The sequence below is a fragment of the Periplaneta americana genome, chromosome 15, assembly GCF_040183065.1.
Source record: "Periplaneta americana isolate PAMFEO1 chromosome 15, P.americana_PAMFEO1_priV1, whole genome shotgun sequence".
Lineage (NCBI taxonomy): Eukaryota > Metazoa > Arthropoda > Insecta > Blattodea > Blattidae > Periplaneta > Periplaneta americana.
This window is the reverse complement of record NC_091131.1, coordinates 133,664,339-133,684,516: the sequence shown is the minus strand read 5'-3', so window position 1 is coordinate 133,684,516 and position 20,178 is coordinate 133,664,339. Positions and strand designations below refer to the sequence as shown.

General features: G+C 34.5%; 1 protein-coding gene across 1 annotated transcript in view; it reads right to left on the bottom strand.

Annotated features, from left to right (window-relative positions):
- bsf (bicoid stability factor) overlaps positions 1-20,178 on the bottom strand; it is a 203,564-nt gene that overhangs the window by 8,315 nt on the left and 175,071 nt on the right. The window contains exons 17-20 of the mRNA XM_069848172.1: positions 15,868-16,081; positions 10,617-10,815; positions 9,397-9,675; positions 2,960-3,111 (exon numbers count right to left, since the gene is read on the bottom strand). Coding sequence (XP_069704273.1) covers positions 2,960-3,111; positions 9,397-9,675; positions 10,617-10,815; positions 15,868-16,081 — 844 coding nt within the window. The remainder of the gene's footprint in view (positions 1-2,959; positions 3,112-9,396; positions 9,676-10,616; positions 10,816-15,867; positions 16,082-20,178) is intronic.

Genomic DNA, 20,178 nt, shown 5'->3' with positions numbered 1-20,178 from the left:
TGAGAAAGCTATTGAATTAATTCCCAATATGCTCAGTCAATTACGAGAGGAGTGTATTATGATAATAAATGACTGAAAGAATTTTAATTTTATCCTTGAAATGTGCAGAGATTTGATCCAAACAAGTGTAAGTTTTCGTTCTACAAAGGAATTTTACAATCTGATGCACTGTGACAATGCTGTAAAGCTGCCTGGAGACATGCACTTGCATATGCAAGGAATGGGTGAGACAACGAGAAATGGGAACATAACACAATTGCTTTCAAATATAGCTCGAGAAATTTGACTTCTTATATGTAAGTTTACCGATTACTACTTTAAAAATTAAAGTGGAAGGAAACTATTTCTAACTGGCTGAAGGAAATGCTCGTAGTACGACAAAGGAGATTTTTAAATTATTACTTACATTTGTATAATGTAAAATAAGCTTTACTTATTGGATATGTTCACCGAATATTTAATTAAAATTAAATCGAAGAGTTTAAAAGTAAAATTTTTTTATAGATCAACATTATAAACAGTCTTTATCGTTAGTGAAAATGGTGCATAATATGCCACATTATCATATTAAGTGAAACATTATGACTTCTATTAAGAAGGCATAGCTTGTATCATGAAGTTAACATTATGAAACGATTTTCCAGTGCTATAATATTTAATATATCAAATTTGTAGTCTATGAAGAAGAGGTTTCTTTCTTCATAGACCATGATCTCAAACTACACGTCATTATAAATATGATGTTATTTCTTTATTCATATTATTTTATAATGCTGTTGTACAAAACAATAGCATATGAAACTCACTATGTTCATTTCATAACATTTGCTCACGTGATTACCTATAATGTTATAACTTGTTTCATAACATTACTATTTTAATTTTGTTCATTACTTTAACATAAAATAAGCATATCATATTTGTATTTTTTTCCTTTAGAATTTTAAATGTTTTAAAATTTTGTTCTTATAACGTGAAATATGCATCATTATTGTTTACGATTTCTACATCAATCCATATAGACTATCAGGACGTTTATGATTTGTTTGTCAATATGGCATGATTTTATTTATAACTCTGTGAAACTTAACATAATTTAATTAATCTGAAACACATTTACTATTTATCTGATTAAGTATGAAGTACAACACAGACAAAGTTTAGCATAGTGTAACTCCAGGATTTTGCCTCCAAATCTTAACATCACTGTTAGCAATATGGATCAGAACCACTTAATATGTATCTCAATGTACTTACACAGAAAAAAATTTAAAATAAAAATTTCTTATGCACTGAAGAGTTACATGGATTGACCCATAATATGTTAAACATTTAAAACATTGAATTATAATTTGAAGAGTCCACTGCAAGAATGATGGATGTCACTTTCTTGTCGAAAATGAACCAAAACTGTCAATGCATAGCTTAAGACATAGATAATGTACATAGAGAGTTATATAGCATTAACACTGATAGTCATTGTCCAGTAAAGATCAGAAAATCACAGTTAAGCTTTGAGCGCTAAGCATTTCAGACTTTCAATTGCTTCTCCTGCAAAATGTATTCCAAATGACATCCATCATTCTTGCAGTGGACTCTTCATTTTTAACAGTAAGCTTTGGAGTGTGTTGATATTGTTCTGTATTATGTGAAATACCGGTAATGAGATTTTAATTACACTGATATTGTTACACTTCATAACATTTGTACTTATATTCATTATTATAGTACATACACTGATAATTATTGTGATCAATTACACGTATTCAACTAATCAGTAATTGTTTCATCTGGTCGTCAGTTGAGAAATATACAAAAAAAAAAACCTTATAAACATGTTACACTCAGCTCTATACCAGGAAATAAACCGCAAAGACATGGCTTATTACAGCCAGACAATTTTATACAGAAATCACTTTGAGACTTATGTGCATAGATAACCTGCTAACCAGATAATCAGCACATGGATAATCAAGAATGTTCTGTATTATTAATTATTAATAATGATCTAATATGATAATTAAGTGAACTAGATTAGAGTTATATGTATAAAATTAGAGATGGGACTTCAATACTCACGATACCTCGATACCTACGATACTTAGTAGTTTTGAAGCATGTCTAATATATCAGGATAAATTCTCGATACCTTTTTGATACTTTCAATTTCTGAATTTCAAATTATATTCAATCCTAAATCCAAGAAATTCAGCACGTAGTGATCATGATAAGATCCTCTCTTCAAAAGGCAAAAATCATTGTACCTGGCACGCATAGTTCCCTCAATAAGTGACTGCAAAACAGAAATATGCCTATTCTCTGTCCAATACAATGCATGTGGGAAGAGTACTGACCTTTCAGCTTATAGCTGTCAACCTGTCAAAACAGCTTAATTTATAAATAATTACATAAGCAATACCTTAAATATAAAGGAAGAATAAACCATAGATTCGTAGAACTAGTTACAATACTTGTTATTTAAAATAAAAGCAGTGATGGGATGGGGTGAAAACGATGGTGTGAGAAAAGATGTACTACCTAGCTACCTACAATAACAGTTCTTGGGAGAAGAAGGAAAAAAGAATCCTATTCTTAATGTTTTCAAAATAATTAGAATTCACTATAAAAAACATACCATATTATACTTTCCCTAAACCTTTCCTCTCAGTATCGACACTTCTTTTAGCAGGTTATAGTGTTGCTGTCAATACTGTAGTGTGTAGTTCGTTTGTGTCAAAGTATTCAACAGCATGCAGTACATTGTATATAATCTGTAAAATTTACGAAGATGTTTTTAACTGAATAGTGAGTATCGGGTATCGGTGTAAAAATTTTGGTATCGGTATCGAGTATCAACAAAAAGTGGTATTGTCCCATCCCTATACAAAATATAACACTGATTATAAAATGACAACATACAGATTCAAAAACTCTGAACACACAGTCAATGGCATCTTACCTTTGGAGGTATTTTAAATGGAAATGTTTTCCCTTGCTCCAGCAGCCCTGCTTGTAACCTCGTGAGAGCTGTCCTATTCATATTTTCTAGGCAAACATCTTCCAATGCTTCCTTCACAACCAGAAGTGCATCATCATACTTTTTAGATGACACTGAAAAATAGTAGTAAATTATAATCCATTTAGTGCTTACAGATATGACATTTATATGTAATTCATTCTAAAAGTGACCTACTAGATAAAAAATTAGCAACATTTTCAAAATACCATATTTTCTCGAATACCCCACGCACTTTTTTTCTGAAATATACAAGTAAAAAATATAGGTGTGTGGCTTATTCGAAATGAAGTTGGCAACTCCTAAGGTGGTAGCACATGCCACTATCTTCCCGCGTGGGTATTTCAATTGTTAACATTGTTAAATGGTGTTTGGATTAGCAGTATATGCGTTAGAATCAAGTTCAAGTGTGATACGTGTATAGTTTGTGTATCTTATGATCCTTTACTTGCAGTGAAAAACTTGATTATCAAAAATGCGAAGGAACATTGAAATTGTGCTACAGCCTGTAAATTTGATGTATGTAAGTGAAAGCTGCATAATAGACTGGAGGAAAAACTAGCAACTATCATTAAATAACAATGGAAACAGGAGACCTTTCCATGGTCAGAAAGCTCAATTTTCTCAGTGTGGAGGCCAAGCTAATCAGATATATAACAAAGAAACGGCAGCTTGGCTATGCAGTTTTGACAAATGTACCAACTAAAGGCCCTAGCTATAGCATGGAAAGAAAATATTAAAGATTTCAAGGCAGCAGGGGTTGGATTGTAAGGACAATTGAACACAAACACTTCAGTGTATTTCTATTTAATTATTTTTAATTTGTCGTGAATACATTTGTTGAACATTTTATTTTTGTAATTTGTGTTTGTTTAAATCCCTCCCCCCCCTCCCCACACCTTTTCGAAAGTGGGGTGCATGCCTTATTCGAGAGCACGGGGTATTCGAAAAAATTCAGTACTCTTTATCAACAATCTCAACAGATCATAGTTTTCATTTTCAGAACTTTTTATTCATCAAAATAAGTAAATATTCGTAAATAACATAGTTACTAAGAGTATACAGTATTAGCATACTTCAATTCTTATTATACAAATTCATGAAAGGATTGTTTGCATCTATGAAAATATGTTGTTGTTGTTTTCTAATGCCAGGCGTTTGACAATAAAGTCATTTGACCTCTTGCACTCCAATATTTTTCAAATATATTATCATGGCCAGCCACTGAAGCACAAATTTTGAGGTGTTCCGAATCCATTTCTTGAATCTATGAAAATATTTGTTAGTCTTAAACAATGGTATTAATACCTCCACTCTCTCCACCATCAACACTCATTGTCATTAAGTCACTGTCTATTGTCATCCTCCTCCTCCTCCTCCTCTTCTTCAAGTCATCGTTCACAGGTATTTATTTTCGTTCCCCTTCTTCCTATGTCCTATAGACCTTGCTATCCTATTAATGTATCTCCTGCCTCTAGCTTTTACCTACCTTAGTTCGGGTCATTCTGAGGATTGTCAATCAGTTACTCTCGAGGTGACAGAGTGTCTGATCTACTGGCACATTAGTCTTTTTTGGCTCCTTTTTGGTCTTGTAATTTTAAATTCTGAATTTAGCATGTCCTTGTCCATTTTTGACAATCATCTAATCAGGTTTCTTTGGAATATTTTATTGTATTTGTTCGTAATTGATTTGTTTTTATGTTTCATATTGTCTACAGACATTAAGGATTCAAAAATTAAAAGATACAACAGTGAAAATAAGATTATTACTAAGATTTATTTCAAATCATCCGTCCTCAAGTGAGGTTGACCACTGGGATCCGGAATTAACAAACATAAAAGATAAAGGGAAATAAAACGAACAAAATAATGATTCAATTTGTACATTAAAACAAAAATTTACGTGTTAACATATAGATGATAGTGTAGAATTTGAAGAGAGGCCTTCAGAATTTCCATTATAATCTTCTGAACCTCATAAAAGAGAATTTTAAAGGATTTAAGGATATTACATGTAAATTTTGGTAAACAACACCTCGCTCCAAATAGTAAGCCTGTAACATCCCAGTTGTAAAGCGAAATGCCATATTTTTTACTGAGGCATGGAAGACAAGGTACATATTTAGCTCGTTTGTCATCATTTATCTGCAGTGCTTGATTCGTGACTCATTCAAAGCAAATTGTAGGGTCTAAGACCATCGCTTTCTGGGTTCCTCTATTGATGGCAAGTATATCGACTCTTCTATGAGAATCATCTTCAGATACACAATGAATCTCCTCATGTACTTCCCATCCTCTGTTTCTTAGCAGGTTGGCAATTGCTGTATGGCAACGATGGTGTCTGTTGTTATGCAGTAGCTCTCCCTTCTTACAGAACCCCAGTATGTGGTTTGGTCATTTGAAAAGAATGAATGAAAGAAGAATACCATGAAGGACATTAGAAAGAAAGTCAAAGGTGTAAAACCATTAGGAAGACCCCGGATTAGATGGTTAGATCAAGTATGCATAAATTTAAAAGAGAAAGGCAATGATTGGGAAAGAATTCAAGAGGAGGAATTGTGGCAAGACAGGACTTTGTAGAGGAGGCTATGTTCTGAGAGGACCCACAACTGAGTGGAAATGTCTACTGATGATGACGACGACGATGACGACTGTCTAATGTCCCATATTTCCTGTGCACGATCCCATGTACATCCCCATATCTAATAGTTGTATTGAATTACTGGTAAGTAAATTTAGTTTATTACTTTATATGTACATGTACATTAAATTTACAATTATGAGGGGCAATCAAATGAAAACAGGTCAGATGCCAAAAAGTATAATAGAACAATTGAAGGGTTGATAGGAAAAACAACCCATGTCAGTTTTAGCCGAAAATGAGATATTGGTACTAATGGAAAGCTAAAATCATGTGGCGTCTGTGTATGCTTAAAATACAAGCAATATATTTATAAAGCATTGGGGTATTTATACCTATACTTTAAGTTTCTTATCCTTTTTACATAACGAGATATAATGTTTTTTCGCTCCCCTGAAAAAAGTGTTTTTTTGACATGGGTTGTTTTTCCTATCAACCCTTCAATTTTATTACCTCAAAAGTAATCTCCAAAACTGTTTATACATTATCTCACTATGAGACAAGACAATCAATCTCATTCTTGAAAAAGATTGTGGGCTGTCTACCGAACCAATTCTTTATCAGTCACACAAATCTTCGTTCGATGCAAAACGAAGTCCACAAATGTCTTTCTTCAACTCTCCAAAAAATGTGAAAATCGCTTGGGGAGAGATCTGGACTGTAAGGGGTGGGAGGAGTGTTGAAGCATTTTGCAACTAAATCTCTGAATCAATATTCCTCATGAAGTTAGCAGTATGTGAGTGGGTATTATCATGAAGAAGGATAACACCATTCGATAGCATTCCAGGGCATTTTGACTTAATGGTGCATCTCAGTTTCTGTAAAGTTTTTTCATAATGCTGTGCATTGATTGTGACCCCATACTCGAGAAATTCAACAAGCAGAGGACCGCTAGAATCGAAGAAGAATGTCAACATGACTTTACCGGAACTTGTGTGTATTGCTTTGGAATTTTTCAGTGGGGGAGAATCCATGTGTTTCCATTGTTGGCTGTGCTGTTTGCTTTCTGGTTCAAAATGATTACATCACAATTCATCCTCAGTGACAATATAGGACAAAAATGCATATGCTTCCACGTGGTATCACTGCAAGTGACCCAGTGAAGTAGACATTGTTTGCTTTGTTCCTCCATCAACTGATGTGGAACCCATTGCACGTAGATTTTTCAGTAATGCAGGTGCTTCATCGCAATGTGTACAGAACTGTGACTTATTCCCACCAAATGACGAAGTTCTTCCACAGTGATCTGTCGATTTCCCCGTATAAGATCAACAACCTCAGCAATAACAGCAGGAGTACTGAGATGATGAGCTTGTTCTGGGAGAGCATTGTCTTGCAGTGACCCGTGTCCCTCTCAGAATCTCTTGTGCCATTCCAGTACATGTGCACATCAATTAATCTTCTTAATGTAGCCAGCTGTTTGCTGACAACATAAAGTCCACTACAGTCCACTGTAGTCTGTTCATTTCACGAGAAATGAGGAGTATTTTGATCGGTGTTCATTATAGATGCCTGTTGCTAGTAGCCAGAGTTGGGGTGTAGTCAATATATACTGCAGAGCTGTGTCTTCTGCAACTGGTACTGATGATTTTAATTTACTTTTTTTGTGGTTTATTGATGGACAGTATAGAAGAATGTGTTCCAGATCATCATGATTATTACACCACAGACAAGTAGGATTATCAGAAATGTGAAATAGGTGTAGGTACAATTGAGGGGCTCAGAGCCAAAGGCAACCTACCCACAATTTTGTATTATTCATTATTAGGCCTTTTTTCAAAACTATACATCGTTGTTATAGATTCATGATATTTTTTTGTATTTATTCAATGTAGACCAATTAAAATAAATTGTGAAACCAATCATTTTTGTCAGGATCCTCTTAATATCAACTCTTATTTACTCATTTTTTAATTGTGGGTTAGTCGCCTTTGGCTCTGAGCCCTTGAATTGTGTGACAATGTGACCTGTTTTCTGGCCCTTGTTAAAAATGTCTGAACATGTCTGGGCAAGTTTTTGTACATTTTCAGGTCATTTGATTTCTTTTGTAAAGACTGTAAAATTTTTCCTTTTTTCAGAGGAGAGCCAATTGTTGATCCATAGGTTTATAAAATGAGACACTGAAGCAAAAGCACTGGATGGAGATATCACTTGAAGAGGTCTTGGTTGCAAATAATGTTGCTTGTTTTGCAATATTATCGACTTTCTCGTTTCCAGGTATATGACAATGACTAGATATCCATTGATATGTTATTTCCTTTTGGAATTTTTTAGTTTACTTAGTTGTTTCTGAATTGGAATAATTCTATTTGCATATAGATTTGGTACATAGCCCCCTTGAAGTCAGTAAGTATGCAAATAGATTTTTCCGAAATTTGAGTGAACATGACATGCTGTGTTTGCCATAAACAGCAGACATGCAACAATGGATTTTTCGTTTTCCTGCTCTTCAGCAGTCAAAAATCGCACTACACCTTGCTGCCTCCATTAGTGATGCTGGATGAACACATGTATCTCTAACCTCACTTCCAGCACAATAAACAGACTTGTGTGTAAGCAGATGTTATAATTGTGCTTTTGCGATTTGACACCAGATGTCAGTTCAGGAATCAAATTCCAATGGTACCAACTTGCCCGCCATATATGCATGGTGACCTGTTTTCATTTGACTGGCCCTCTTAAGTATGTTATTTGTTGGACATAACTACCATTAGTACTATGGTATGTGACCATATGTGACACACTAATTATTTGGTACCATAATTATCTGGTAGGATATTCTTCCCATTAAAGCCTCCAACAAATGACCTTTGTGGTTATACCCTTGGTGCCATCTAATGCCAGATTTAAGGAGGAATAATTGGGATAACTGCCCCAGAGCCCACACAGCTCCATTAATTTTATATTTTTTGGTATTATGGAACTGATAGCTGAATATCTATTTCTTGCACCTAACATAAAAGAACTTGCAAACAAAAGAAGTCAGCATACCAATTATCCCTCAACTTCATACACATAAAAGTCCAGGACCACATGGAATCTCTTCTAAAATGCTTGTACAATGATGAAAATATGGTCTCAAACTATTCAATATAAATTTGGAAAATTAGGGTACAAACGTTTGGAAAAAGGCAATTCTTACTAACCTACTTCCCTGCTAAGACAACAGAAAAAGCTGTGTACAGTAGTTGCTTGAAGTGGTACTCAGAGAATAAGGAAATGGAGATTATTGATATGTTTACTACAAAGAAAGTAAGGAAAGTTTGTACATATTGAGCATTTTATGAAGTCTTTATGTAGCCTACTTCCTTTTATTTTGTTATTATTACATTATTTTTCGTAAAACCCAAGTTTTTTTATCTTTCCTCAGACAAGCCTATGATGTAATTTACATGAATTTATGAAGACCCTCAAACTATACGCTGCCTCAGCCCTCCACATACGTAAATCTGGCACTGGAACCATCACAGCATTATGGTCAGCATTGTTGTCTTACCTACTATATCATCACTGCTATTATGCAGCAGTAAATGCCATGCCATGTCCATCATTTCATGGATTAGAGTATTCTCCTATTCTGACTTTAATTAGATTTTCATTCCTTTTATTTTGTTATTTTATATGCCTTATAACATACATTCTTTGTGTTTGACTTTTTCACTTGTTCCTATGAATTGTAATTATTTAATTAGGAAATAATATTTAATTTTTGTTGAATTCTCTCGATTTTTATACCTACCAAGTATATCTACAAGACAGCTATAGGCATTTCCCTTAGCACCTTCAGACACTGCAGTACCATGTAGAAAAGAAAGAAGCTTGCGAGGAATGCTTTCATCTTGTTTGTTACGAGCCTCTTGCAGAACATATTGGAACATGACACGAGGTGTATGAACTAAATATTCATCCCATAATTTTTTAGCAGCATCTTCCTTGCCCTGCACAAACAGATGCATCCACAGCACGTTGATTGGCGAAGTTATTCCTCGTGAAGCATATTTGAGAGCCATCTGCTCATCTGCAAGAAAATCATGAATTTAAAATAGAAGATAGAATGTTAAACTTTAATCCATATTTTTGGAGAAACAAAAACTATGAATACAGGAAAATACAATTTAGGGCAAATATAAATAAATTATTGTAGTCTTCTTCGTTGTCGCCGTCATTCTGACAATAGTGACAATTACCAGCTGAATTTTGACACGAGAAGGAAATGATACGCGAATTTAATTTCAAATTTTTTTTGGAGACAAGACTCTTGTAATAATAATCCGTGGCGCAATAGCTCATACAGGACTAAGCCAATGAGTCGACTGCTGGCTTCACGTCCACATGCCTTAGCAGAAGTGAACGATCATCCAACCAGAACTGAGGTATCATGTGGTTAGCACAATGATCCCCCAGCTGTTATAGCTGACTTTTGTAACCAGACTTAGCTACCTAGCGTAGCTCCTCCAATTCATCACGATGCTAGGTAGGTACTACTAGCTCCATACACTGGCCGAAATTTCATGAGAAAATTTCTTCTGTCATGAACACTTGAATCAGTGTGGATTCTGTAACATGAGTCCTAGACATGATAAATTAGTAGACGGAGCCACAGCATGGAATGACAAAGCTCTTTTATGTATCATAAGTGTACAACTCAAGATCTCTATCATGTAAGAAATTATGTATTTTTTCACTTCGATGTATTTGAAATACTGGTACTACATGGGAAAAATATTTTCAAATTCTCTGTTTTTATATAAAAAAGTTTCATCAATATTCAATATTCTGCAACAAATAGAACTTCAAATGCTTACTAATGACCATGTGTTTGTTTTGCATCTGTCGAACTGTAACAGTGCAAGATAGAATTAATCAGTATCTCAATGGTAAAAGTGAATCCTAATTGTTCACAGCTCGTCAACAAGACACAGTACTGTACACATTTACAGATGCTGCTCATAAACTTACAGTCTTCATGGAGTTCAGGATGATTTGTTAGGATTCCAATTGCTCCTCCACGTGGAAATTTTTCTGTGAGATTCTCGAGTTCATGGTCTTTAGCGTTTTCAATTTCTTCCTGTAACTTTCTCAAATATTCTTTCGCTCTGCCAGAAATTATATTTGAATGACACAGACGATTGTCAAATGAAGCCATCTTTTTCTGTTCCTAAAACATCAAACAATAGAAAGAAATCTTCTGCTCAGTACATGCAAAATACTTATGACAATTCAGAGTTCGTCTTGTTCATCTTTCAACTCATGACACAACACTAACGGGTGTACAGATTAGCCAGGAAAATGAGGAAGAGCTAGGTGATCCCCATGTGTGGTGAGTATCCTATCACAGCAGTATGGTCTTGTAAGTTAGAATAACATAGCATGTAACTAATGCATTACTCTTTGAGTTATTCCTCTTGTGCTATAAAATTCTAGATAAATAATAGTCTTTATTAAACACAAATGTGTACAGCCATTTTTTATTTAATCTGGACGCTTGGCTCAGAATCTGCAGATTGATGACTGTGAAATGATGACAATGGTGAGGTGAAACAGGAGAACCCTGAGAAAATCTCTCGCACCAGCTTTGTCCACCACAAATTCCTTTTTGACTTAGATGAGAATCGAACAAGCCTTGCCTAGATGGGAGGAAGGGAGCCTAACCACTACACCACTATATAGATAAGAAATAAATATTTCACTGTTTGGATGCAGAGATAACTTATAGAACACTAAGAATAAACAAAGGTATACAATTAGGTTCATTAGGTCATTGTGAATGATGTCATCTGTTCGAAGGCATCAGTATGTATTAAGGCGTGTGCAGTTGTATGGCTCATCTTATTTTAAGCGCTTTTGTGTGTTAGATTCAATGCAGAAAAACAGCAGTTTTAACTGCTTGTTTAAAAATACTCTCCACAGTGTTAAAAAAAATTGTGTTGTTCTTTTTTTCTATTATGTACTGTACTCACAACAGCAATTAGTAATGTTTCTCTCAAAACTTAGTACTAGTACTAGTACTGGGGAAAAAATACAGTTATACATACATTAAGAGGCATGATTTTTAAAGTGTACTCTTTCTTCAAAGAACTGTTGTCAGAAGAAGTGCGTTCTAAAACAAATTTTATTCAGCATCAGATACTTATAGCCAAAGCATGTGGTGTTTGTGTAGACAGTGAATGAGGACAAAATATCTGCAACTGAAATTGGTGTTACTGCTATTTAGATTGCCCGGCAAAGATCGTAGGGTACAATAACGAATTATTAACTTAGATTACTTTAAGAAAGATGTATTTTGCCATATTATTTTTTAAATGTAAGACATTGGCGATTATCCTACACTTAAAAAGAAAGTAGCAATATTTAGAAGAGAAATCGAAACATCCAGAGGACAGACATTTCAGACGTCCTTAAAAAAATGATAAATTTTATAGAAAAGGGAAGGGGGAAGCACATAATTTAATTACTGCTTTAAACAATAGGAGATCAACACTGAAGAAAGAACCAATTAGTTTAAAAAATAGCGTTCACAAACGAAAAACAAATTGCAAAGGAGGTGCTCAGCACACAAATGATCCAACCCACAAAATTATATTTCTACTTTACCTCTTTATAACAATGCGCGAAATATGATATACAAGTGAAACTTGTGCTGAAATCTCATGAAAAAACTGGGAATGATGATTAGGCCGATTTATACTTTGAAGAGAACAATACAATGACCTTTTTAAAGCAATAAACTCAATATGCAAATTTTATGAGTTCGGCCATTTGTGCACTCAGCACCTCATCAGGGAATACCAAAAAGGAAGAAAAAGTCATGAGAACAAAGATGAAACAACATTTCTCCATATCAAAGACTAATGACGTCTTTACAAAAAGATTTCACCATGCAGGAACTTAATGCAGTAATATACACTCTTCGTACACATAAAAGTCCAGGACCACATGCAATCTCTTCTAAAATGCTTGTACAATGACAAAAATATGGTCTCAAACTATTCAATATAAATTTGGAAAATTAGGGTACAAACGTTTGGAAAAAGGCAATTTTTACTAACCTACTTCCCTGCTAAGACAACAGAAAAAGCTGTGTACAGTAGTTGCTTGAAGTGGTACTCGGAGAATAAAAACCTCACTCTGTATCAGACTGGTTTTAGGAAATCTCAGTCACCAACATAAGTAAAAACTAAGTCAGGCTATAAAAGATTCTATAGGTAAAACGAAAGCAACTTCATGTTTTTGTGAATTTTAAGTCAGCCTATGGATCTATATGGAAAATGAAACTGTTTGAAAAAGTTTATAAAATCAACCATCGACAATAACATGATAAAATGACTTTAAAATTTCCTCACCGAATGACATTGTGCAACTAATATAATGAAGTGATGTCAAAATTAAAATACATGTCTAAAGGTTTACCATAAGAAGATGCCTCAAGCACCACCTTCTTTAACATAATGGAAAATTGAAATTAACATTGACAAAACAAAATTTCTGATTTTCAGTCATTTTGTTGTTCAGATAAGTAGTGTTGTAACAAATTTCTTATTAAATATTTCAGTCTATACTTATCGATGGGTGAATACTTTTTTATTGCAATAATGAAGTATTCAACCATCAATAAGTATAGACTGAAATATCTAATAAGAAATTTGTTAAAATTTCAGATATTCACTTTAAGATATACTAAACGAATATGAAAGTTGAATTGAACAATGAAGCAATATAGAGGAAACTACCAATTAAAAATATTTGGGAGTCATATTTAACAAAAAAATTACATCAAAAAGCCACATAAATGCCATCTCTCACAAAGTATGATAAAAGATAAATTTCTTAAAAAGACTTGCAGGCAGCAAGTGGGGATACTCTAGAGATGTCTTAAATACTATCTAAAAGAATATAAAATTGTAATGCAAAATAGAAGTGAATCACTAATCACAACCTCTATGTTCAGTACAAACAAACTTGAAACTGTACAAAACCAAATACCGAGACTGATAATAAGAGGAATTAACGCAGATAGCCAAAAACAACGCCCAATCTATCAAAACAGAGAAGAAAACTCAAAAAGAATTTATAGAAAAAGTCACATCTCTCAGTGAAAGGTATGGAACTAACATCGATAAAAGGTAAAAATGTTAAAAAACCTATTTACTTTCTTAACATACCAGAAATAGTAAACAATGTTGAATTGTTAGAAAAAATTTTGAAGAAAGAAGGCTCATCAAAACTGCAAAAGCTGGCTCTGGAAGCAATCAATACAAAATTTCCAAAAAAATGAATCCATATTTACAATGATGGATCATTATTCAATAAAAGATCCAACGCAGGAGTAGGAATCTATAGCAAATTATTCCCATCTTAAATTAGTCTGGGGCCAAACACACACACTTGAAGGAAAAATAGAAACTAGAAACACGTCACTGAAACAACTCTTTAAATAAGATATGATTATTGTGTCATTCAAAAGCAACAGTCGAAGCAATAGCAAAACCTTCACACGAAAATTGGAGAATAGCTGAAATGAATCAATCTGTGAAACACCTACATAATCTACGAAAAACAATTTTCTTCCAGATTCAATCACATAATAGCAGAAGTGGCAATGAACATATTCACTTTCTTGTCAAAAAAAAGGAACTAATATTTTGTAAACAACAAACTCTGCAGTATGATATGAAGCAGCAAAATTAGATGAATGTTTCAAAACCAAAAGTGAAAATAAGCAGTGGAATAAATTTTTAAGAATAAATATCTAATCACAGATTTCCCTGGGACAGCATCAGTGGCCTCATTTCGTTTCCACACAGGACATCGACATTTTTTGCAGCTCTTCTCCACAGAATGTAACTCAGTTATCACCTTATTGTCTACTGTATCGAAATCGACAAATAATGAATAAGACTATCTTTTCAATGTCTACTGTACCGAAATCGACAAATTATGAATAAGACTATCTTTTCAATGTCAAGCCATCACAAAGATTGATGCTGATGAAGATTCTCAGTTAGGAAAGTACTATTGGGATACAAGACGGCAAATGGGGGATATCCAAAGCCAAGAGCATTAAGAAACAAAAACAACATACTACAGTACTTTAATTCGAGGAAAATATTAAATACAGATCAAATTTTAAGCACACACTAATATGAAGCTACCAACTTCTTCCATTACTGGAACATTCATAGAATGTATAAAATACACACCCACAAAATTAATCAATGAAATAAATATTTGTACGTTTAATTTCATGCACGCATGCACACACACAAACACACACACACATATTTCATTATCTCTCTGCTGATGACTGGGTTTCAAATGGCTTACCTTGATCATGGGCAACAGAGTACTACTATACAAAGGAAAACAAAATATATTTGACTGCCTTCATTCCAATGCTATGACCACTGCTTGTCTCATATATTAATACAAAATGTTGCTAACTCTCTTTTCCTCTCCATTAACTGTGACGCTGCACAAAGGGAAAGACATAATACAAGATCTGTACATATCATTGGCTTAGTTGTAAGACCTTGTAACTCTGTTTAAGGAAATTGTACAGAATAGCAAAATAACTTCTTTGTTATTTTTATACAACTGTCATGCATGTTATTTATAAAATATAACAAAATTTGTAGACTTGAGAGGTTTTAGCAGATGTGCATTCAAAATATACACAGATTTCACCCATAAACCAACATTTGGGGAAATTGGACTTATGAAGTATTGGAAGTAAGCTGACGATATATACAATGCATATAAAATCAACAATTTATTCATTACTTATGGTCTTCCTGAATCTAAAGAGATGTTACTGTTTTTGTCTTTAGTCATGGTCCACCAGGCCTAAAATGAGCAAGGAGGAGGAAGAGAAGGAGGATAATATGAATATGATGTTGATGATGATGATGATGATGATTACTTATGGTCTTCCTGAATCTAAAGAGTTGTTACTGTTTTTATCTTTGGTCATGGTCCACCAGGCCTAAAATGAGCAAGGGAGGAGGAAGAGGAGGAGGAGGGGGAGGATGATGATTATGATGATGATGATGATGATGATGATGATGATGATATGATGATGACCGATGATGGATGAACGATGATTTCATTTTATTAATTTGCATATCAGAGAAACCATTTATTACAACAGCAAGTATGTATGAGAAGCAAAAGTGCACAAGCATGCATACACACACTAGGAAAGAATACTAACTGGTGTGATTTGATTTCCAATAGCTGTCAATGTATCCACATCTCCAGAATTTGCAAGGCGATTCAATAGGAAACGAAATATTCGGGGTAATGGATGCATGTTCTTTTCCAACATTCCTTGTGCAATCTTTGATGCTTCCCCATAGCGATCTGCCTTTATCAAATTCTCAATCAGAACCGACAGATCAGTTATTGAGAAATTCTCATCACCATGTCTGAAAAAATGAAAATGATAAGGATTAGTCATCATCAGCAAGACCACTGTGAATCACGATGACCAGCATCATTCCATTGGGCGTTCCTATAAAAGTTTGCTATGTATGTCTTTACACGTTTGAATTTTTTTTTTTATACAGGGGGCTTACATGCATTAGACAAAAAGTCAGTAAGATCGGATAACTATCAATTAGAAATCTTGATGATGAGAGAGGAGAGAAGGAAGAAGGGGACAGAGAGGGAGAGAGAGAGAGAGGGGAGGGTAAAAGGTAGAAGGGAAAAATGAGGAAGGGGTGCAGATGGGAGGAGAAAAAGGGGGACAGAGGTATGTAAAGGGAGGAAGAGACTATAATACTGGATAGAATGAAGCACAGAACTACCATTCTGGCTGTCAAATCTGGAAAGTAGCTGTTCAACAAATAACAACATTAGAAACTTTTTCTTTTAATGTAAACTATGTATAGAATGTTGGAGGTCATCACTGTCTGATATAAATACTAAATCATCAACAATCAAAAAGATTTTTATACTTCAGTTCATTTGTATATGATATGTTGCACTGTTCAGCAACATAATTTATGCTGAAGAGAGTTGGGGACAGTTATCTACTATTGTTTCACATCTATGTTTATAATTTTATTCTGACAATTTTCCATTTACTCCTAAATTTTATAAGTATTTTATTTGACACTTTCAACTGTAGAGGTTATTCAGCACCTAAATTAAAAGTGGGACACTTTCAACTGTAAAGGTTATTCAGCACTTAAATTAAAAGCGGGAGCGATATGGTCGACAAATTTTGCCTGGAACCCTCGACTGGGGATTGACTTTTTTGCATATCATAAATCTAATAGATACTGGTCTCCCAGATGTTCTTCCCTCCCAGAGGAGCTATTGTAAGGATTTTATTGCCCTCAGCTGGGTTTGAACCTGCTAACCTCGAATCCCACAGCTAACATGATACATATACTGCACCATTGCACAATGGTACCGATCACCTCAAAATCCGGCCAAATATATTTAAAGCTAACTAGCATGCACTGTATACATTTTTTATACTGACTTAAGTAAGTCACAAAAAACGAAATGACTTCATGATATTAACCATTAGACCATTGTTTCTCAACCAGTGGTTCGCGACCCTCCTTTTAAAATTAAGTTTTCATTACATATAGATAGCATTTAATTTAAAACTACGAATATTGACACTTTCATTTTAAAATATTACATCAAGCTCAAATTCTACCTACACCAGGAATTAGGACGGGTTGGTCTTTTAAAATCCATCCGTTTCTCAACTGCTTCTTTATTTTGATTTCCTCTGACTTGCCATTGTTTAACTTACAGCCTCTAAGATATGTGAAGCAAGCATTCGAAAAACGAATTTAAGCATGCAATGACGAAAGACCAAATGAAAATGTTGATGTATCTATAGGTTTCGCAGCTAAAGCCTCCAGTTGGTTCATAATTTTGGGGTTAGCTCGACAAATGTAACAGTTCTGTGAAGAAGTTTAGGTCACAGCGTTACACACTTTGCCATCTACCATATTGAAGATTAATTGTTGAATCACTTGTGCCTACTTTCCCCTGATGTTACACGAAGTTTCTCAGATATTTTATTTGCGTACTCATATTGGAAGCTTCTTCTTTAACAAGATCTTTTGTTTCTTTTAAATAGAAATTTTATTGGTCGACAAAATAGAGTAGAAGAAAGTTTAGGATTCTGCTACAACACTACTTTTTCCGATTTTTCATCAATAAAGTAAAGCTGTAGCGGTACCAAGGACATGAACAATAATCTCAGTCTGAAAAATGCTCTCATTCTGCTCTTTGTTTATATTGTGACTGTCTGCTGATTCCATCAAATCCCCATTTATACACAGTATTAAAAATTGTAGGTATTTTTCATCTGTCATGGATAACACTGGTTCTTGTAGTTACATCAATCCCACTGCTGTATGATTTACTAAATATTGAAGTTTAACTTCTGCATCGTCTTGTGATACAACATTTTCTGGATAGAATCTTTTTTAGCAGTTAAAATGTTTTGATATGATAGGTAAACATCGGCATTAAGCTGTTTTGCTCTGTGTCTACGCAAAAGTTAAAAATTTTTGGCATCACCAGATTCTAGAAAGGGAGCTAAAGCATTATCAGTGGTATATCTGTCAACAAAATTAATGCTAGTTGGTGCTGATGCCCAGGCTTTTCGAATTTTTGATGATCTTGTTGGTGTATTTTGCATTTCTGCTAGTGATTGTGCCGAATCAGTGTTCCCACTTTCCCTGTATTTCATTTCCGCTGCGAAAGTTAATGATTCCTCAAGTTCGTAACTTCTTAGAGTTTCTGCTTTCCTTCGTTTTGTCCTCACACTATTCTCTTCAAATTCGTATCTGGGCTTCACTTCTTTGAAATTGAAGGAAAATTGACATCAATGTCAGAAATTAATTCACTGCTAAGCCAAATTTGGCATCTTGAAGAAATCTATCTCCTTTTCTACCAGCTCTGTCTTATTGACCAAACAACTCGCTAGAAAATCAGGAAACAGCCCATTTTAATATTTTCGATTTTTCTTCAGAGCTTTCTATTCCCACTTCTGCTACTCTATGATTCAACAAAATTTCTGTTGTTCCTTTTTGGCAGCAGATTTTTGTTGCAATATCGTATATAATGTTTCTTGTATCTGTCTAAATGCCATCTTGCACCCTATCATTAAACATAGAAATCCTAAATAAGATGGCTTTTTAAACAATACAGTACTAATTTGTAGTGATATTTCATAACCATAGATTGAAATAATAATCATTATTTGTTATATAAAAACCACAGTTCGAATTTTCATTTAATATAAACTTGTAATTGTAATTATCAAATTATCAATAGTTTTACGTTCTAATCTATTCCCTCAGTAGCAAGCACACGCACACACACGCACGCACACACACGCGCACGCACACGCACGCGCACGCGCACGCACGCACACACACACACCTCTTACTTTCAGCTCTCACCATTAACTGAGGAGAGTGGAAGTGCAGTCATCATCTGCAGTTTTATGACCCACAGACATAATAGAACAATGGTAGGTGGGGTACATCCTGTTATTCGCATTTTGAAAAATCGATTTGTGGCCGGGTTTTGAGGTGATCGGTACCACTGTGCATTGGTGAGAATTAATAAAAATATTCCTAAATCAATTCCTATTGTTGTATAAGGACTTCTCAATTATTCTTTTCAGGTACTGATTTATTTTATTGGGTTATTTTACAATGCTGTATCAACTTATAGGTTATTTAGTGTCTGAATGAAATGAAGTTGATAATGCCGGTGAAATGAGTCCGGGGTCCAGCACCGAAAGTTACCCTGCATTTGCTCGTATTGGGTTGAGGGAAAACCCCGGAAAAAACCTCAACCAGGTAACTTGCCCTGACCAGGATTCGAACCCGGCCCACCTGGTTTCAGGTAATGAGGTAATCATACGCTTCCAAATATATAATGTCATTCAAAAGTCACTTCAAACTTTAAAGCATTAACAATATTTGAGGTAGAAAAAAAAAATCACTGTGTTACGTAAACAACAGGGTTTTTTTGTTAGTTTTTGCATTTTCATAGTTACCATTTTGTTGATTAATATAATAATTTTGTTAGTACAATAGATTCTTGCTATTCCGACCATTCCTTGCACAGAGGGGTGCCAGATTAGTGAAAGTGCTGGATTACTGAGAGTGATTAAAAACGTCATTAAATTTAATGTTATAAGCTGTGCCACAATTCCATTTGCACTTCTGAATCGACTGGTGCATATATAGGCCTACATATACAAGTATGTAAATGTGTATAAGTAATATAGTATAACACATGGCACTAAATGACATTTCATACAAGCTGAGAGGATACGAAGGCATTTCTTTCCCCTTCTACTTGCCCTGAGACCGACAGTGACAGACTCGTAGCTGTTACCTCTTATATCTGCACCCCCTAAGCCAGACGTGGGCATCAGTAGTACATGTCGCACAGAGTCGAACGGAATCACGTGACCTCCCTCCCTCCACACCCCTAGCTGTTTACCATAGCGGGGTACCTGTCCGACCGGTTG